Here is a 20276-nt window from a genome sequence, read left to right as displayed (position 1 = left end):
GAGTACAGAAGTATTAAAACAATGTACTAGAGGTATCCAAAGCAGCAGACTGTCCCTTGAGTAATATTTTATTTGATGATGTTATAGGATTATTATTACGGATCTGCAAACAAGTAAGAAGCAGTTTAATGTCATATCTGGTTGAAGTGGAGCTCATTTTAACTTTATATGCTGTCAGGCAGGTCGCAATGCTACAGCTGTGATATAAATGATGTGCAGTAAAAAGTACAACAGCTTCCTCTGAAATATTGAAAAGAGGACTAAAGTAGCAGAAAATATATATTAAAAAAAATAAAACTACCTGAAAATTATATTAACTGCAGTAAATTTACTAAGTTATTAACAACAGCCAGACTCTTCTGTGGATGAGGTTTTCCCTTTAAAGGAGCACTATGTCGTTTTTTAGAGTAGAGGTTCGTGGAAAATGTTAATATTTAAAATTTAATATTTTATAACAATGAGGTAATAATACAAACTTCAAAATATTTATCTATTCCATAAGTGAATAAACACACTGTCTGAAGCTAGAAAGGTGGCAGGGTCCGCCACATATAAACAAAGTAAAACAGTATGCCGCTGTGTTGTCCTTTAAGGTCAGTTTGAGTTTGTTTATTCACTTTTCTTAGGCATAAAACAATCAGCCAATAAAGATGTTTACCTTCTAATTAAAATGTCTTCCCCAAAAAACAACACAGTGCCCCTTTAAACCTGCCAGCATCACACCGACCTTACAAACATGGCGGCGCGCTCTGTCCGCCGCAGAATCTCTTTCGTCACCGACGAAGAAAACCGACGCTGCCCGAGCGGCCGAGCGTCAGTCTGGTATGTAAACAAGTCAGACACTGCAGCACACAGCCTGAAGACTCAGTGCACCGGGCGGCTGCTCGCTTTAAACGCAGGAGGAGAAGAAAACTTGTTCACCAGACGTCTGAGCAGAGAGGTAAGCTGTGCGTCACGATCAGCCGCGGCTCGTGTTGTTTGTGTTGATGCGCAGGACGCACTGCAGGGACGGCTGACATGACATTACCAACACAAACCTGTCCAATGTGTCAGTCTGTTACATGCATGTATCAGCTTGCAGCGTCCGTAAGGAGTTGCACTGCATATTTAATCCTGGTTTTTGCCGCAAAGTCACACGGCAGGTGTGTGTTTACCTCATGCGCAGTGATCAGCTGGCCTCTAACTGGGTCGCTCTCACACTGCAAAAAACTGCCTGGTCATGTTTTCCCACGACATTGATAGAGCTGTCTGAGGGAGCGTTTGGTTTTCAGATGCTTCCTAGCATGTTTCCTGTCGTCGTAGCGTGATATCTGGACGCTTAAATGTGATTTAATTGAATATTCTGGCCTTCAGCGTTGTGTGTATCAAGATTGCTGCAGACACTGTACCTGAAGACAAAATATGAGCCACCTACTGAGGAGTGCTGCAGCTTGACTGAGCTGATATGGGCCATTTTTAAAAAAATTTTTTTACCATCCTGAATAACTTCAATCAAACCATGTCTGTTTATATGTTTTTATGTTTTTGTAAAAAATGAAATGGAGGTGACCACTGACGTGCGAGTGCGGATTAATTCGTCATCATCCTCAGTCTGGGTTGGCACGAAAACCTGCTGAGACTTGTGGTCCTGAGTGCCTCTCTGTGCCAACCAGACGCAGGCTGAGCTCCTGTTCTGCAGAGGAGGATGGAGAGAAAGTGAGAGAGAGAGAGAGAGGGGGGTAAAAAGAGTAAATGTGTGAGTGAGACAGAAAGAGAGAGGGAGCGAGGCAGACAGCAGCTGAGTAATCACCACTGTGGTCCTGGAAGTGTGCGGTGCCAGTCACGTTTCAGACTGCCTGCATTTACTGCACGACTCAGCTCCAGTTAATGATCACTCTGCTGCGGCCTCCTGAATTAAAACCTCCGTGTCTCACCAGAGGAAACCTTTAATCTCCGCCGGGACAGATATTAACAACGCGCAGACCTGTAATAAGCTGTTGTGATCACGCTCTGGTGTTTTGTTTTTCTGGAGGGCCGTGTGAACTTTTCCATCACGTGTTCAATGATTTACATGACATACTGGTGTTTTGGCAGTAAACATTAGAGGTGTCCCAGTTAACAGGATGACTGAAGGCCGGTAGGATGACGAGACCAAAACTAATAATGCATCTGGAATATATTGCCTTTTAATGCTTGGTGAGTTATTAAACAGTGGTAAAGTACAAGTGGTCTTATATATATAACCTGTGACATCCTACCAAGCTGTTAAGGCTGCTAACAAGAACAAATAATGGAGCTTTTGCAGGTGGATCATGCAGTTTTCTAAGCTAACACATATCTCTGTTATTCACTGCAGGACCCTATTACACACCAGCCAAGATGATGCAGTGTTTTCACTTCATGGTGGAGCCGGCCAAAACCTTAACGGCCAAGATAAAGGTATCACGTTTCGCTGCAACATCGTGTGTTTAGTGTACCGACCTGTTTTTTTGGGTCATCTTCATACATAAGAAGGCAGTTGACATGACAACATTTTTAGCATGCCATGTGACTGCACACGTTTCTCCTCTCCTGGTTTAATGTAACAACAGAGAGCGACTGTGTGCGGAGAGTTGTTGGGGAGATTAATCAAGGCAGGCAGAGAGTCCGGCAGGGAGGGGTGTCTTTCTTTTTCTGCTGACGGGAACAGAGCCGCGATGTGCATGTTGATCAGGCTGAGTGACCAGCTCCCTTCTAGTCTGACCTTATTACTCTGTAAGGCACTTGTAAGGCCGCATTAATGTCCTTCAAACGTCACTTTTTTTTTTTTTAATGAGAACTCTTCCCTTTTTCTATGAAAGCCCCTCTCCACCAATGTGATTAAAAAGATCCTGCAAGTCATTATAACGAGAAACTTTCTTGTAAAGTGACTCAGTGTCTCATAATGATAAGTTAGTATCGCAGATAATTACACAGTATCTCAACGTGAGTCAGTGTCTGAAAATAATGAGCAACCAATGACATGCTTATCTAGAAATAATCACTAAAAAAGACTCTCACAAGAAAGTTTGACGTTATTTTGAGGCACTAAGTCATCACTTTTGAGATATTAAGTCATTATTTTGACATAAAGTCATTATTTTCAAGGAAGTTTTTCATTATTATGAGATACTAAGTTATTTTTGAGGTACTAAGTTATTATTTTGAGATAATAAGTCATTTGTTTACAATACTACATCAATATTTTGAGATATTAACTCATTATTTGAAATTCTGTGTCATTATCTTGAAATATCAAGTCATTATTTCGAGATAAGTGTGTACTTTCTTGATAAAGTTTCTCATTATTTTGAAATGATTATTGAGATACTATGTCGTTATTTTGAGATAGCGTCTCATTATAACACAGGCATACAGGATCTTTGTTTTCGGTACATTGGCAGCACTGGGCTTCCATACATTCCTGAACCGTTTCCCACAGAAAACCCCTTGATCTTTGAATTTCCTCACAGGAATCTCACAAGAGAGCACAGACGGAGAAGAGGGAGCCTCTTGATGAGGATCAGCTGTTTATTATGGACCTGGCTCGAGACCTCAGCCGAGTATGCCAGGTAACAACTCACTCATTCAAACGGAAATTGTTTTGGCCATGGATGTTAAAAAACATCTCTTTCCTTTGTCCTGTAACAACTTATAACAATGAGGGGCCTGGAGACCGCAAGGGTTTGTCTCTGCCTCCATCACCGACCCCAGCTTGTTGTCTGTTTTGCCTCTGCAGAGGTCTACAGTCTTGGAGAACATCTGGAAGCTGGATGACACCTGGCCCACCTCTCTCTGCAGGGTCTTCATCCTACAGTGGGCCTCCATGTTGGAGAGCAAGGTGCTTATCTGAGAATGTCAATTATTTCCAGGAGAGAGTATACAGACCGAATATGACGATACTCGCTCAAGATGTAGAGGAGTTTTGTTCACTAGCGGTATGTGTGTTTCTGTGTGCAGAAGAGGCCCATGCAGACAGATGGCTGGCCCGAGATGGATGAGGGCAAACACCCTGATATGATCAACGAGCAGGACCTGCTGGAGGCCAAAGCTGTCATCCTCAACTGGATCAAGGACCTGAGAGCTCAGCCTGAGGTGGGAAATATTCAAATAACACTTCCTGTTCAGTGAACCCCTTTAAACACACACACATGTACTCAATAGACATGTTTTATTCACATTGGCCATCCTGCAGCAAAGTGTGTGGCCCGGGGAGCCTGTGGCAAAGGTCCTGGACGACCTGCAGTCAGCCTGGCGCTGGGGCCGAGCGCCCAATCTGCTGACGGCTATGGAGCTGGTTATGTGGACTTTAATCGTGCAGCGCCCAGATAAGGTAGGAGTCCATGAAATAGTTCATATAGCATTGTCAACTCCTGTGGTCCATCTGTTGATTGTGCAGGTGTAACACAAGTGTGTTTGGTGTGACCGTGCAGGACACCATACCGCAGCAGTGGCTCATGTGGAAGCAGAAGACTCAGAAGATCGGTTTGTAAATCAATGCTGAATCCAGCTGTATTTTGTCACGAATCTACTTTTACCTCCTTATGATGCTGTTATTGTCTCCTTACAGGTGCCATATCCTACATCCCTCAACCAGGTGAGCGATATATCAGCATCCATTTTGTGTGTAACGCTACAATGGCCTTGTTGTTCACATGGATGTTTGCCGTCAAAGCATTAGTTAAAATTTTGGGAGCTTTCAGTGCAGACAGAAACATTCTCATCATTACAGTAGCTTATGTAATGCCCCTGAATACTGATACAGCGTAGATCTCCACACTGACTGCACAGTGCTCTGATTCTGTAACATCAGCTGTCTGCCTCCCTTTTTTTTTTTTCTGCAGTGTGGGACTGGATCTCAGATGCTGCAGGTACAGCATTCACTTAATTAAATGAACAGTCAGTATAATTTACTGATCCTATCTGGTGATTTAAACCTCTCGACGTTTCCCTCTAGTGGAGGTGACTCTGGATCTGGACACAGCCAACCCTGACCTGCTCATCACCGACGACAAGAAGATGCGCTGTGGCTTTGAGAGGAAGGATGTTCCCAACTACCACCAACGCTTCGACGGCTGGTGGTGCGCCTCCGCTGTGGAGGGCTTCAGCTCCGGCCGCCACTACTGGGAGGTGGAGGTGGGTGAGCGGGACTGGAGGCTGGGCGTGGCCAAAGAGGTGGCCCTGAGGAAAGGCTTCAAGTCCCTGAACACGAATACGGGTTACCTGACCCTGCGGCTGGAGAGGGGCACTGAGCTGAAGGCGCTGACGGTGCCCTTCACCGCCCTGCCGCCCGGCCTCATCCCCCGCAAGGTGGGCATCTACCTCGACTACGACCGTGGCCAGCTGTCCTTCTATGACGTGGACAAACACTGCCACATTTACACCTACAACGAGAGCTTTGACGAGAAGCTCTTCCCCTTGTTTGGCACGGTGGAGATCGTCAAGGATCTGGTGATCAAGTCTCCAGCAGCTAAGACCCAGCGTCTCTGCCCCTCACCCTGCTTCTGGGGTTGAGTCTCCTTCTGCCACCTCCTCCTTTACAATCCATTAGATATCATTATAAAGTCTAACAATCAGGTTATATAATAATCACTGGGATGAATCAGAGATCCTGATGTAAAACACCATCATTGTGCTATTGAATAGCTCCACTAAGTGACCACGCTCTATGCTGCTGCTGCTTTACTGTGATCGTTGCATCCTGTCCCTCACTATAGAGCTCTCACGCTGCTCTTCGCTCACATACATGATGTATTTTCATATATTTGAAAGGAACCCTGTAGTATTAATGTAATGTACTGTGCAATACTAATCCTGCATTAAGAATGCATTGCTGTGAATAATGAATAAACCAAATCCATGTCTTATTTTTTGGTCTGTTTATTAGTGCAATCACTCTGCAGCATACACAGAAGAGGAATTTGAAGAGAAGAGCTGAAGTGTGTGGCACACGGTTGATACACAGAGACAGCATTTATATAGAGCTGGATTAGCAACCATGCACAGGCAGCCAGTCTTACTGTGTTTACTAGTTTGTGTTAAATTGACTAAAAATAATTATGGTATACTAAAACAACACCAACACGATAGGGATGTCAAGGTGCGCTCTGCTATCTTGACACTTCATTTCAAAATAGGGTCCCAGTGTGAAAATGCAGCTGAAGATTTCCTTAGTTCAGGTATGTGCTCCTATGTTGCATATCTGAGTGCATTTACTCAAGTATTGTATAGGTGCAAATTTGAAAATATAATCAATAAATGATGTCTTATTATAGGGTTGATAAGATGACATAAAACTTTATTGATCCCTCGGGGGAATTGACAAACCATACAGCAGAATATAATTAATCAGCCCCATCTTCACAGCTGCAACCTTGTAATGATGTACACATGAATGAACTGATAATTATGATTGAGTAATATGATATACATTCATCTGAAATGGGCTAATTTGCATAATACTACTTTTTGTACTTAATATGTACCATATTTATACTACTACTAATACTAATAAGTAAAAGATCTAAGTACACACACACACACACACACACACACACACACACATATATGTATATGTATATATATATGTATGTATGTGTATATATATATATATATATATATATATATATATTTAAGACAGAACAGCTGAAAGGCATATACCAGCTGGACCAATCAGAGAACTCTAACACACTGTCACTAAATACATAATAAAAAGAAAATATAATAAAATAATAATAATTAATAACAACAAAGAAAAAACTTAACTAGATGACATGACTACATCACATAGTGTTGGTAAAAACAAATGTTTAAAAAAAATAAATACGTTTTTCGCGACTCTGATGACGTCATCGGCGTGCGCCGAAGCCAGAGAGTTTTATATGAGTTCTTTGCAGAGATTAAGAACATGACAACAACTTTAAAACAAGCTTTAAAAACCCACTTTGGCTTCGACAACTTTAGGTCCAAACTACAGGAAGATGTCGTCAAAGCGGTCGTCAGGAGTAAGTACACGAAAGTCTGTTTATCTGCGGTGTTGACGTGAGTTTATCTCTATGCTAACTAGCAGACTTAGCTGGCTCGTAGCAACAGGACAACTTAACTGATGTTTACGACAAATTTAAACACGGGGCTCAGTTTGAATTATCCCTCCCTGGTTGTGTTGTCCGAGACAGAATAATGTGTGGCTCAGTGGTGACTGTTGTTGTCTTCGTGCAGGAGACAAGGATGTGTTTGTGTGCATGCCCACTGGAGCAGGGAAGTCCCTCTGCTATCAGCTGCCTGCACTGCTGGTTGAGGGGATCACTCTGGTTGTATCCCCTCTTATTGCTCTAATTCAGGTCAGTCTGTCTCATTCTTCTGCTCTAATGCAAACCCTTTAAATACATGTAACTGCAAATATTTTGTGTGAAGCCTCAGTTGTGTGTTGATCTCTTCCTGTGTTTCTCCACAGGACCAAGTGGACCGCCTGAAGAGTCTGAACATCCCTGCCTGCTCCATCAACTCCAAGCTCGCAGCAGGCGAGCGCCGTCTCATCCTGGCTGACTTGGGGAGCAGCAGCCCCAAGCTGAAGCTGCTCTACATCACCCCAGAGATGGTGGCCTCTCCCTCGTTCCAGCCCACCCTGACAGACCTGTGCTCCCGCGGTCTGCTGTCTTACCTGGCCGTGGACGAGGCTCACTGCGTCTCTCAGTGGGGCCACGATTTCAGGCCAGACTACCTCAAACTGGGCAGGCTGCGTGCTCTCATGCCAGGAGTGCCCTGTTTGGCCCTGACGGCGACAGCGCCCAAGAATGTACAAGAGGACATTGTTCGATCCCTGGGGCTGAGCTCGCCACTGTCTTTTGTCACACCTGTCTTCCGCAGTAACTTGCACTATGATGTGATCTTCAGGGAGCTGCTGCCAAACCCCTACGTCCACCTTTACGACTTCATCAAGAAGGCGCTGGCACTAGACAGTAGGGCTAATGGACAGGTTGGTAGACTTGACTCTGAGGAGTTGGGATTGTGTGAGTGGAAGTGCTCCTTGTCTTTGAATGACAAATCACCAGCTGCTAGTACTCAAAATCGTGTAGGAGCAGCAGACAAATGGCTACTTTTAAAGGACACAAACAGAAATGTCTGAATAGAATAGACATGGTTAGCCAAATGTCTTCACAACACTAGTTCTTACTTTTACTGTATGCAAAATAACCCTTTTAAAGTTGGTTGCTCTGAACTTGAAATAAACTAAACTTAAAATGTATTGTACCAGAGCCAGACTGATACTGGGGGCAATACTGGTACCTATATTTGAGAGTTTAAAACAAATTCAGTAATGATATTTCAGCATTTATTCAGGTATGTACATAAACACATAACATATAAATGCCCTTTAAGGATGCCTCATGAAACAGTATATACAGTAATATGTGGTACTGAGCAGGACATTTTACAGTTGGAAAATACATTTTCTATGCTGTTTTGCTCAAACACACTAATTTCTCTGCAGCAATATCTTGTTACTTGTAAGCCAACATACACACCAGTAACAATAATTATCTGACAAGCTGAAATCAGGTGATAATATTTGGTTTAATTAAAAAAACAAACCCCCCCTAATAATGTGTCAGTTCTCCGAATCTGTTCTTCGAGTCTTTGCTTTCAAATTGCAGCAGATGGATTTAAACACCTAAATTCTGGGGAAGATTTGTCAGCACAGGAATTTCCCTCAAATTCATTCATTCATTCAAATCATATAACTGTTGAAAAATAAAATAGTTTAAAGATTAAGCCAACATTAAACTGACGTGATACAGGTCTTGTCTGGAATGGAACCTGACTGAAAAATAGCCTGAGCCAATAAATCAACCAATAATAACTTAATATAGATATATTGATATTGGTGCATACATGCCAGTTGATAAGCAACAAGAAATTTATATTAAATGTCAAAAATGTCTTAAAGGTCATTCAGAAACATTTTCCTCTGGGTCAGTCTTTAAATGATCCTTTATGAAGATATTCCTTTATGTTTGGTTTGCCCATGAATCTGTGTTTCTGAACTCTCAGATATCAATAATTGTATTAGCCTCATTTTTTTATGTAGCATGAGACTCACACTTTCATGCCACCTGTCATGTAGGCAATACCCAATAAATATATAAGAACCCAGTTAGCTGATATGTTCCTGTGAACACGGGCATAAGAATCCTAGTTCCTTCAACCTCCTGTCTGTAATATTTGTGGACAGGGCTGTGGGATTGTGTACTGTCGGACCAGGGACGGCTGTGAAACTGTGGCTTACCAGCTGACCAAGCTTGGAGTATTGGCCAAGGCTTATCATGCAGGTTAGCCTTTTTTTAACTCTCTGTAGGCTGTAGGATTACACATCACAGAAAGATTCAGGCTCATATTCTTGACCTCTTCTATTACACTGCAGGTCTGAAGGGAGGAGATCGCACGGAGGTCCAGAATGAGTGGATGCAGGGGAAGGTGCTGGTTATTGTGGCCACCATCAGCTTCGGTATGGGAGTAGACAAGGCCAATGTCAGGTGAGGCTCTGACGTTTTATCATTTTGCATTGTCTACAGAATGTACATGTGCTAATGTTTTTGTTGATCCTGCAGGTTTGTAGCTCACTGGAACCTGGCTAAGTCGCTGGCCAGTTACTACCAAGAGTCTGGGCGAGCTGGGAGAGACGGGCTGCCCTCCTCCTGTCGCACGTACTACTCCCCGAATGATAGGAATCAGATGAACTTCCTCATCCGGCAGGAGGTTGGGCGCAAACAGGTCAGCACAATAGCAGACACAATCGAACTGTGAGGAAGCTCATGAATAAAACTTGTTTAAAGGTTTTTGGACATTTTGTGAACTTGTCTCCAGGAGAAACGCGGCACTGCGAAGGAGTCGGACAAAACGGCCATAACAGACTTTGAAGCCATGGTGTCGTTCTGTGTCCAGGAAGCGTGAGTAAACGCAAAAATCATTTTCTTTGTTTTTATTGCACATAAATCACACATTTACATAATATTTACACCCCTCACACATAAACAGTGTAGCATGCAGTATATTCATTCATTTATACATGAAACTTTCATTACATGCTCGGCTTTTCAAAATAAAATCATAGTCCTTTTCAGTTTGGGCACAGCAGAGGGCAGACTTGAGCTCTCTTCAAGGCTTTGTTGTGAAGTGTCAGGGAGCACTTTCAGGTTTGAGAACAGCTTTCCCCTGAAGGAGGATCGTATCTAACTAACTAAGCCGGCCTGCAAATCCTCATTCCTTAACAATGAGACACAATTAAGTTTAGAAAAACATGAACTTGCTGCGGTTTTTAAGATTATCCTGCACATTCTTATTGCTCCATGTGTTTGCCCACGTTATTAAAGATACTTTGGGTTGGGGGCGTGCCAGGGGTGTGGGGATGCTCCAAGGAATGTAGATTCTCCTGAAAACCTGGCAGCTGTAAGCAGGTGTGTTTGGCAGCCGGTCAGGACATCCTTCTCTGCGTTTGTCAGCTGCTTTGTTGTGTAAGGGTTGGACTCCTCCAGTACCACTGAACACACCCTGTATGTGGCTTCACGGCTCACTGAAATGCCTCGAATGTCTGTCTTATATTACACGACCATGAGCCTGGAGGACATTTTGCACCGTGTCCCGTTGAGTTTAACACATTCGCTCAAATGTCCGACTTCTTCACCCTCGTCTTGTGACAGCAGCACGTCACGCAGGCCAGCACCGACATGAGCACGACCACCACTGCAGGAAGGAAAATGAAAAACGGCTGGATCATGACCCGCAAATTCAGACACACAAACGAGTAATAGTAGAGAGTAAAGACTCACAGATGAAGGTGAGGATGATGAAGAAAGCTGCCAGGTCTATAGGGGTGGCGTTGGGCAGATTCTGCAGCTTGACCCATACCCTGTTCAAGAGTTCCAGCGTCGCCTCTCCGGGATCCATCCTAGTGCAATGAAATGTTGGCATTTACAGTAATTATGGTCACGCTTGAAGTTGGTTTACACAGTGTCGCATTTATTTGCCCGCCTTCAGTGTCATCAGGATGTTACTCCTGTTGCGCGACACGCTGAGCGGGTGAGACAACATCGCCTGTGTGTTGACACAAGCTCACAACGCTCAGCTTGTATCTATGAGCCAGATAAAGCACCTATTTTTAAGAGAAAGTGGAAGGGTTATAGAGAGAAAGAAAAGCCGTAGAGTCTTACTGTCTGGGAGTGCACAGATGTAAAGCATGTGGTTTTTCAGGCCCGTCTGAAAGTGAATCAGTTTCCAGGAGCTGGTGCTGCAGGGTCGGGGTGTTTCAGGTTAACTCTCTGTCAGACTTTCTTTAAGGCGACGTGACAACGGAGTCCATCTCTGTGTTAAACTGTCGAGCAGAAGGCTTCATTGTCACTGTGTGTAATGTGTAAAGAGCGTTATGTGTTTTTAATGGGTGGTGTTCATGTGTCAAGTTCTACATGATTTACCGGTGACTGTGTTATCGTGCCTCTCCAGTAAAAGAAATGGCACTGGGTGTGACAGTCTGTGGGCTCAGCTATGTGCTGGTTTTGGAAGCTGCAGTTTGTTGTGTTGGATTGTGTGATAGAAGACTTAGCTTAGCACAAAGAGCGGAAACAAGGGGAAACAGCTAGCCTAGCTTGCATAATGCGCCTATCAGCACCTCTAAAGCTCACTCATTAACATTTAATGCCTTTTGTGTTCAACTGGTACAGAAACGGAAGGCTGAAAACAGCCATTTTCCGTTTCAGCCTACAGGGTTTTATGGGTCTGATTATTTTTTCACTGGGAGCAGAAACTTCCTGGAGTCACACTGGTCGTCGGGGCCTCATCCAGGTCAAGAAATAATACATCTCATAAGTAAGTGTAACATAGAAAATGTGTTTACACACTTTTTTTATCTAAATTAAGCAAACAAGATTTAACATGTTAATTATTGATCCTTAGAGGAGCTGATGTGCAGATTTTGTTTCCCTTTGACGGCTATAGGCAAGTGGTTTCCGACTGTTAAGCAAGTATATTATAATACATATATTAAATGTTTTGCTTCCTTATGAATGACTGGTAAACATAAAATGGCCGTAAAGCTGAATATAAAACAGTTTAAATATTATCACCTTCATGAAGCTCACATTTATTGCAGGGCTGCTGCTGTGTCCAGTAATACTGCAGACCTACAGTGCGACTGAATGTTTTCATGCTGCACGAAAGCAGTTTTAGCATGAAGAGCCTTTTTAAAGTGTGGTTTCAGAGTTTAGGAACATGCCGATGCCAAACCTGAGCCACCTGTCATCACTTTAGAAACATATGTAGTTATTTAGGTAGTGTGCATTTGACCCTGACGGATTTCTGTATGGTCACTGATTGTTGGGGTTCGGTTTTAGACCATGTTTGTGGAAAGTTTTGAAAGTTAAATTCACACAAAAAATCATTTCAATCCAGGACAAAACATAATGGAACTTGATCTGACTTTTCTGTTATAATCTTACCTATTTCAGATGTTTCCCCATTAAATCTTTGACTCTGTTAGTTGTAATGATGAACATTATCATTTACACACAGTGGTCAAACAGTGAGAAACCCCTCAGACATCCAGCTGTTAAAACCCAGTTGGTATACCTAAAAAGTAACCCTGAATCCTTGTTTTAAAGCAGACTAGTTTAACTCTCCAGTGTGTTTGCAACTAACAAGTTTTTCAGAGCACATTCACCACATTCCTCTCAGCTTGGAGTATTTCTCAGGTGCTTTGCCTCTCAGACTACATTTGCACACTCACAGTTAAAAGTTCTTACCTGCGAGAGTCTTTGTTGTTTTCTCACGCTCAGCCAAGCCCAGGCTGACTGTCTAAAAGACAGGTTGATGAGGAGGTGAAGGCAGGTAGCTCCTTCAGGGAAGGAATGACACGTTAATCACCGAGTGTCTTTATTTGTTGCTCTAACGTGCGCTGCGTCATCCAAAGGAGGAGTCCTCAGACCGGCAGACACTGATTAGCAGTCAGTTTGAGATTAGGGTTAGGAGGGATAATACCTCAGGTACTGATGAGTGTCTGCATGACATCAAAAAACAAATCCCATTCACTTCTGTCCTCCTTCAAGCTCTTTTTAATCTTTATCTCCTTTGGTCCTCAAGTTTGTTGTCTTCTGCTTCTTCTTCTTCTTCTTCTTCTTCTTCTTCCTCTTCTTCACAGTTCTTGGTACTGACGCAGAGAGTAGTTATCCGCTGTGCTTTACTGAAGTTAGTCTGCCTCCAGGGTTGTTTCCTCCGTAGCAGTCCTCTCTGGGAGTGACTTCATGTGTGCCTCTCTGTGCCTCCCCACCTCCTCTGGTGGTGAAACTGCTCGTCTCTCTTTCAGGGCTCATTCTACTGCCAGCAAGGTGGTTAGTATGTTGTCGGAGCGGCTCGCCTAATGGGCTGCTTCCCAAACACAGTCTACGTGTGAACTTGGGCTGTTACATAACGCTGGATACATAAGTGTGAGGTTGTTTTGCATTTAAAAATAGCAACTATCACATCTAAAGCTGAGATGTTAATCAGAAAACATAAATACAGGAAGAAATTGCACTCTCATTAGGAATGAATAGAGTTGTTGTGTTTAAAAACCCTGAAATTGTAGGAAAATAAGACTCATTACTGCCCAAATGAAGATTGTATTCGCTGTAGTGCGTTCCTTTTGAGCAATAGATGAAGTTAATGCTCATGCTCACGGCTGCAGTTTGTTAAACAACTGTATTTTGTCCTCATGTGATAAAGGAGCACTGTTTGACTTATCACAGCATTGATTATAGTCGAGTGGGATGGTTACACAATCACTAATAGATCAATAGTGAAGTACAGTGTATGATGGAGAGGTTTGACCTTTCTAATGCAAACTCTACACAAACCAATCACCGACTGGGTTTTTTTGATTAGCTTTGTCTCTTATCTTCCCTCTAGTTGTCGCCATGCCACCATCTCCAAGTTCTTTGGAGACAAAACGCCAAACTGTGCCGGAGCCTGCGACTTCTGTCGGAACCCCAAACTTGTCCGAGCACAGCTGGAGAGGGCGGCAACGCTCAGCACCAAGACAGAAGCTCAGAGCAAAGAGCCCAAAGGACCGTTTGGCTTCCTGGCGGACCAGTACCAAGGAGGAAAGAAGGGCTACGGCTTTGAAAGGCAGGAAGGCTTTTCGGTGACACTATCTGTAATGCTTTTGTTTGAAGCTGAAGACTGATGATGAAATCACACCTTGCAGGTTTGATGAAGCGGAGGGCGGAGGCAGTAGTGAAGACGATGGACCGAAGAGGAAAAAGGAGTTTTCTGACCTCTTCAAGAAGCAGATGAGCCTGAGGAAGGTGACTCGTGATCATCAGCGCACACAAACTCCTCTAAAAAATGTTTATTTTCAGCGACCAGTAAAACGACTCCGAGAACTGTTTGTGTTGTGTCGTTACACATCTGCTCACCAACTGTTGGCAGCAGCGGGAAGGTATGGGGCCTGTTGAGGCCCCCGCGAGTGAGGTTTGCGGTAAATCGCTCCCACATGTTCGGTGGAATGCCGTAACACTGAAGTAAAACGATTCCTCAGCAGGTCCGAGAGCAGCTTGTCCGGTTTACAACATCTATAAAAGCAGGAATGCCAACGATTGTAAAATAGTGGTGATATAAACAACAAATGAGAGATCCCGAGAGCATTCAGAACAACATTTAAATCCCTTTACATAATCAATCTATTCAGTTAAAGTGATATTCCCCCCAAAAACACATATTCTGGTAATCAGATGATAATCCTGTGTGGACTTAAACGGTGGCCTCAGCCGTGTCATGACACGAGCTGTCGTAACTGACTCGATTCAAGCTGACCACAGGTGCTGTTCTCTCATGATGAGGAAATGACTCACTTTTAAATCTACTGTCAGGCCAAAGAAGGGCCAGTTATACACATATATATATATATGGAGAACTGAGACTGACAGAATCAAAAAGTATCATTTGCAAAGACGATACAGAAATAAATAGGTTTGTGGAAGTAAAAGGGAAAATAATGAAGATGAAAATCTGTACATAAATACATTTCAAAATTAATAAATACAACAGAAATATCAATTTATTAATGCCTACATTTCTTTTTAATACATTGGTGCTTTTAATGACATTTATTTACTTTTGATCTTGGCAGTTGAAGTCTTCCGTGACGCAAACTCAAAGGGTGCGTTTGTTTACTTGACTTTTCTTTTGAGGACATTTTGCGCCTTTATTGGACAGTGACAGGAGCGAGATAACAGGAAATGAAGAGGAAATAGAAACAACAAAGCTCTCCGGCTGAGCTTGAGCCTCGATGTTGTTGTTCATGGTGTTTTTAACATCCTGCAAAACCCACCTTCAAATAGCTTCATTTGGTGGTGTAAGTGTAATGAGCGGATGTAGATATTGAACGGCATGACGGGAGCTGAGCAGCGAGGCTGCTGACGTGTACCAGTGTGTCGCTTGTTTGTTTGTTTTGGCGACAAATAACTTTCTGTCTGTGCTCGTGTGTCTTCAGGGAGCCGACGGTCGGAGGGAAGACTTCGTTCTCCCAGGTAATATCAAGAGAAGATCAAATGATTAGCAATTCTCAAGGCTCATCTGCGCTGTTGTATAATCCATGTGTGTCACTGTGTAGATGCTAACTGCCGACTCAGAGAGGCCAGCAGCCAGAGGATCCCCAAGCTCACTGTGAAGGTACAGCACAGCACAGCACCGCAACACATTCCTCATACCTGCTGCACTCATTAACACGTCTCCAGGAATCCAGTGACTCATCTGTCATTGGTGGGGAAGGGAGCCGCACTATTGATGTGGATAACGGTGTATATGGTGTATATATAGTGTATATACAGCAGCTGAGAGGAAAAGGATGAGACTGCAGGAGGTTAAAGTACAGTAAGGTATTACAGTGCAACATTTTGTACAGTATCTTATCTGTGTCCAGTATCTGAGGATCCTTCTATTATTAATACACGGAGGATTGATGATTGATTAATTATTGTTTATTATCGTTGAATTTAATGAACCATAAACTGTGTATATTCTGTTTCAGGCCAGAGAGCACTGCCTGTACCTCTTGCAGGAGACATTATATGGCCAGCAGGGGGCAGAAGATGCATTCGGGTAAGTGTGCAGACATGAGCCTCGAACATCATTCATATAGAAAGTTCATTTCCTGCAGTGATTGAGCTCGACACCGTCTTTTGTGTCGTCTTTTTTTCCCAGCTGCGACACCCTGTCTTTAGCGGTGGATCTCGAACACGAAGTCTTCAAGAGCAGCAAGTCGTCAAACTTGTACAAAGCTGCCGTCCTAAAGAAGGTAAGCGCTGACTGTGCTGCCTGCTGCAGCATCATTAGTGGAGGATACACTGCTGAGCTCATGTCTTGTTTTAAAGGTATCAGAGATGAAGAAATCAGCTTCTGCTGGAGGAGAACGTGGAGAAAGCGACAAGACGAAGAGCAGCAGTGAATCCAGAGAAACTGAGGCAAAACTCCAAGAGGAAGCACCCTCCTCTTCTTCTTCTTCTTCTTCCAACTTCCCTGAGGAGCTGCAGGGGTTCACATCTGCATCTGAGATGTACTCAGTAAGATCCACTTTGTGATATACACACACTATGATTGTTTTGGCTGCAGACTATTCATGTATTCTTTTTCTTTCCATTATTCCCTCAGATGAAGCGTAAGAGGGTAGGTGCAGGCCAGAGGGGCTCATCCAACCCCTTCCAGACGGCCAAGGAGCTGCTGAAGTCCTCCATGTCAGACTCTTTGTCTGAGAGCGGCGGGTTTTACAACGACAGCTCTGGAGACACAGACGCACATGCATCTTTGGCCGTAACGTCATCCATCAGAGCCAGAGCAAAGGCCGTCGCTGCCTCCCTGAGCAGCCCGACGAAGGCCGGCAGAGCCATGAGCAAGAAGCAGCAGAAGCTGGTGGAAGCGGCGAAGAGCTCCCGCAACATTTCCCAGTACTTTGCGAAGAAGCAAAAAACGGACAAAAGCCAGGAGGAGGAGGAGGAGGAGGAGGTGGAGGAGGGACTTGATGCTACGTTATCTCATACTACCACTGTGGCTCCTCAAGAAATTAGTGGCGAGCAGGAACACTCACCTGTCGCTGTGGAGGCTGGAGAGATCAGCCCTGTGGAGTCAGACACTCAGGATGTGATCCTAGTAGAAAGTAAAACAGAAGTAATAGTTATACCTGATTTTGACGAGGAGGAAGACATTGAAAGGGAGATGATGGAGTTGGAGTGGGTTGAAGACACCGAGAAAGAGGATATGAAGTCTGAAGCCGTGGTGGAACAGGAGCTCCCATGCTCTGCCAGGTAAAATGAGAAGACACGCTCAATGCTGTATTTTAAGATGATGGGGAAACTCTTCCTCTCTCAACTCTAACTCAATGTCTTCTCATACAGACAAAACAAACCAGAAGAAGAAGCTAAACCACCTCTAATAGCAGCGGTAAGTGTCTGTTTCCTCTCCAGCCTCTGCAATTATTTCCCACTCAGTGACTCATGGTACGTGTGTGTGTCCAGGTGACAGATGATGGGAAACAGAACAGAGAGTCCTCCCCGCCCGCCAAGCGTAGCCGGCCTGCAGATGGCCGCGGCAGAAGAGTGACCTTCAACCCCAACGTGCAGGAGAGGGCCCTGCTCCCCGTCAACGAGCCGCCAAAGCCTGTAACGCTGAAGGAGGCGGCTGATATCGTGGTCCGCTACCTGGACCCGTTTTACACTCAGGGAAAGTTTGCCACCAAGGTGAGAGAGGCGGATATCTCAACATGTCATGTCTGCAGAAGAAAATATCAAGTATCATATGTTAGCTGTTGCTTTCTTTGGTCGTAGGAGCTGTTTAAGTCCTTCGCGCGCTACTTATCTCACCTCCTTGCAGAGGGGAGGAGTCAAGGGAAAGGCCAAGGTAAGTAGTGGATAAATCATCTAAAACTTGTGCTTGGCTGCACACAGTGACTCCTCTCTGACGTTCCTCTCTGTGTCCTCAGTTAAAGCAGAAGCCAAAGCGCTCATCAAGAAGTTCTTCAGCACGGTCAAGCGCTGTGAGAGCGAGGCGGACTGGAAGCACCTTAAAAGACCGCACAGCTGTAAAACCACAGAGAACAAGGAATGATGGGAAGGGAAATACAGCCATTTTTTAAGGGTCAGACCCTTCCTCTTTGTCAGTGCCTAAGCTTCCCTTGTTCCTGTGATATCGGGCTTCACCGCAGGCGCCTGCTGACCAGATTTATGGTTGATTTGCTGCTAGAGTTCTGCTTTTTTCAGGCTTGTTGCTGCTGCAGTAGCTAATGATTAAGCAATAACGTAGACTGTTAAAGCCCGAGAGAGCGGAGGTAAAACCATGCATACTAAAAGGCCATGGGTACTTTATGTTTCAGCCCATCTACTGGAAATTGTGTATGAATTACATTACTGACGACCGTAGTGTGTGATTTTAAATGTTATTCTACAGGCAGGCAGATTGGTTTTCATTCATTTCACTACAGCGTGGAGCTTTTCTCTCCTTTTTTCATGTCTGTCTGCACTTAAACCTAAAATATGCTTCTAATTTCTAATAAGTTTCATACTGAGTTGAAATGAGTGGAAACCAAGGCCTCTTCTATAGCCATGCTAACATGATGAGAATAGAAGTGCTAATATGCTCATATTAAGCAGGCATCTTTTTTAAATTTATTTTTTTACCACATTCACAATTATAGCTTAGAATGTTAGCATGCTAACATTTGCAGATAATCATGAACTCAAAGTACAGCTGAGGCTATGCTAGCATGTATTTCTTGCTGTACTTAGGCAGTGGTGTTTTGAGCTAAAAGTTAATGTTAGCATGCTAACAGGCTCACGATGACGATGCAAACATGCTGATGTTTACAGTGTTCACCATGCTAACATTTGTTAGTTAGCGCTTAACTCAAAGCAAAGCTGAGGCTGATGGGAATGTCATTCGCTTTGCTGGTGTTTGCTCGTAAACCAAAGTATTGGGCACGTGGAAATTTTGACTTGACTGCTAGATGACAAGTCACTGGTTCATCCTCTGGGGACAATGTCAGTACGTACTGTACATGGTTATCCATCCATACAGCCACACTAACGGCACGGCTAGAAGCACATTGTGGAAATTGTAAAGAATACATAATTTTGTAGTAAATGGGGCTAAAAAACACAACAACACTGGAACGAGGTTTTAGTATTCGACATAAACCAGATGGTTCTGGGTTGTGGGAGCCATAAACTGTAGATATTTTTACTGCTGCTACATGTTTTGTCTTTGGCTGCTGGACTGCAGAACAAAGAACAAGGAAAATTGATGTAAATGATCGATCCTGTGTGAAGTAAAACTGTCCTGTTTGTGTTTTCTTTACTTCAAAACAACATTTATTTGTGTCTTAGATCTTGTTTTTCTTTCTTTTTCTTTGTATTCGTAGAAACATGGTTTCCAATGAGGGATATGTTCCTTAGTTGTAGTGCCTGTCAGGCCTGTGAGAGGCCACAGAGTCCGTCTCCACAGTCGGGACCCAAAGACTAGTTAAAGCACTGATGGACACAGGAGCCTGGCTGTGCACAGTGTGAACAGCCACAGCCTGTCTGCTCGCTGCTCCTACATATTTACAATAAAGTCTGCTGAATGGGAACAGAGCACCACAGTGTGAGACCTTCACTGTCTTAATCCAGGCCTTCAATTGGACAATTAACCATGTAGGAGCTTTGGGGCTGGAGGAGGGGGAGGAGGGGGAGGAGGGGGGAGATGTCCGTGCCGGGGACGCTGTCAAATACAAGGTGACGTCATCCCTTGTGGTGTTGCATTCGGGTGCCCCTTGTAATTTCCAGCTTTAATCTCCCACGTTCAAACAATGAGATCTTAAAAGATGATAAATATTGATGGCTACATGGCAGTAGTGTTTGCGGTGTATTTAAATGATACATTTGAGGACTAAATTATTATAATTTTGTACATATAAGTCAGATTAGCTACTGAGAGCTACACTAAAATACTACCCTTTCAAAATAAAATGTAGCTACTGCACCCAGGGGCCTTGGAAACTCAAGTCATTCTTTGTTAAAGCTGGATTTGGCTGATTATGTTGAAAATCAAGTGACATGATGAGATCATTAATATGGATCTGCTGTTGTTATATCATTTAAATGAGGCCCTGTCTTAAATGTCATGCCAACAAAATGTGTGACATGTTGGTATCAGAATTTATTACCCCACAATATTGGCATCTGCCCCCAAAATCTATATGATAATATACATTTTTGAAGATGTTCAAA

General features: G+C 43.6%; 2 protein-coding genes and 1 long non-coding RNA gene across 4 annotated transcripts; 2 read left to right on the top strand and 1 right to left on the bottom strand.

Annotated features, from left to right (window-relative positions):
- Nucleotides 1-735: 735 nt before the first annotated feature.
- LOC311267504 (butyrophilin subfamily 3 member A3) lies at nt 736-5864 on the top strand. The gene is made up of 10 exons (XM_084370597.1): nt 736-940; nt 2336-2418; nt 3471-3569; nt 3737-3838; nt 3958-4092; nt 4193-4330; nt 4431-4482; nt 4568-4594; nt 4842-4868; nt 4955-5864. The coding sequence occupies exons 2-10, from the start codon at nt 2359-2361 to the stop codon at nt 5509-5511; spliced, it is 1197 nt and encodes a 398-aa protein (XP_084226723.1). The 5' UTR covers nt 736-940; nt 2336-2358; the 3' UTR covers nt 5512-5864.
- A 1001-nt stretch (nt 5865-6865) lies between these two features.
- recql5 (RecQ helicase-like 5) lies at nt 6866-19641 on the top strand. The gene is made up of 19 exons (XM_084372503.1): nt 6866-7001; nt 7216-7337; nt 7451-7972; nt 9230-9326; nt 9419-9530; nt 9606-9768; nt 9862-9944; nt 13930-14148; nt 14228-14327; nt 15515-15551; nt 15635-15693; nt 16052-16122; nt 16225-16318; nt 16395-16583; nt 16672-17321; nt 17412-17457; nt 17532-17753; nt 17841-17913; nt 17996-19641. The coding sequence occupies exons 1-19, from the start codon at nt 6905-6907 to the stop codon at nt 18118-18120; spliced, it is 3081 nt and encodes a 1026-aa protein (XP_084228629.1). The 5' UTR covers nt 6866-6904; the 3' UTR covers nt 18121-19641.
- On the bottom strand, nt 9962-13229 carry LOC311268713. Of its 2 annotated transcripts, XR_014624004.1 has the most exons (4): nt 12789-13229; nt 11205-11365; nt 10824-10942; nt 9962-10737 (listed from the first exon to the last, which is right to left on the bottom strand). It is a non-coding gene; the product is annotated as an uncharacterized lncRNA (long non-coding RNA). The 2 variants fall into 2 exon arrangements; XR_014624005.1 differs by lacking the exon at nt 11205-11365.
- Nucleotides 19642-20276: the final 635 nt, after the last annotated feature.

This window comes from Pagrus pagrus (assembly GCF_965226575.1).
Source record: "Pagrus pagrus genome assembly, chromosome: 13".
NCBI lineage: Eukaryota > Metazoa > Chordata > Actinopteri > Spariformes > Sparidae > Pagrus > Pagrus pagrus.
This window is presented reverse-complemented; position numbering and strand designations above follow the sequence as displayed.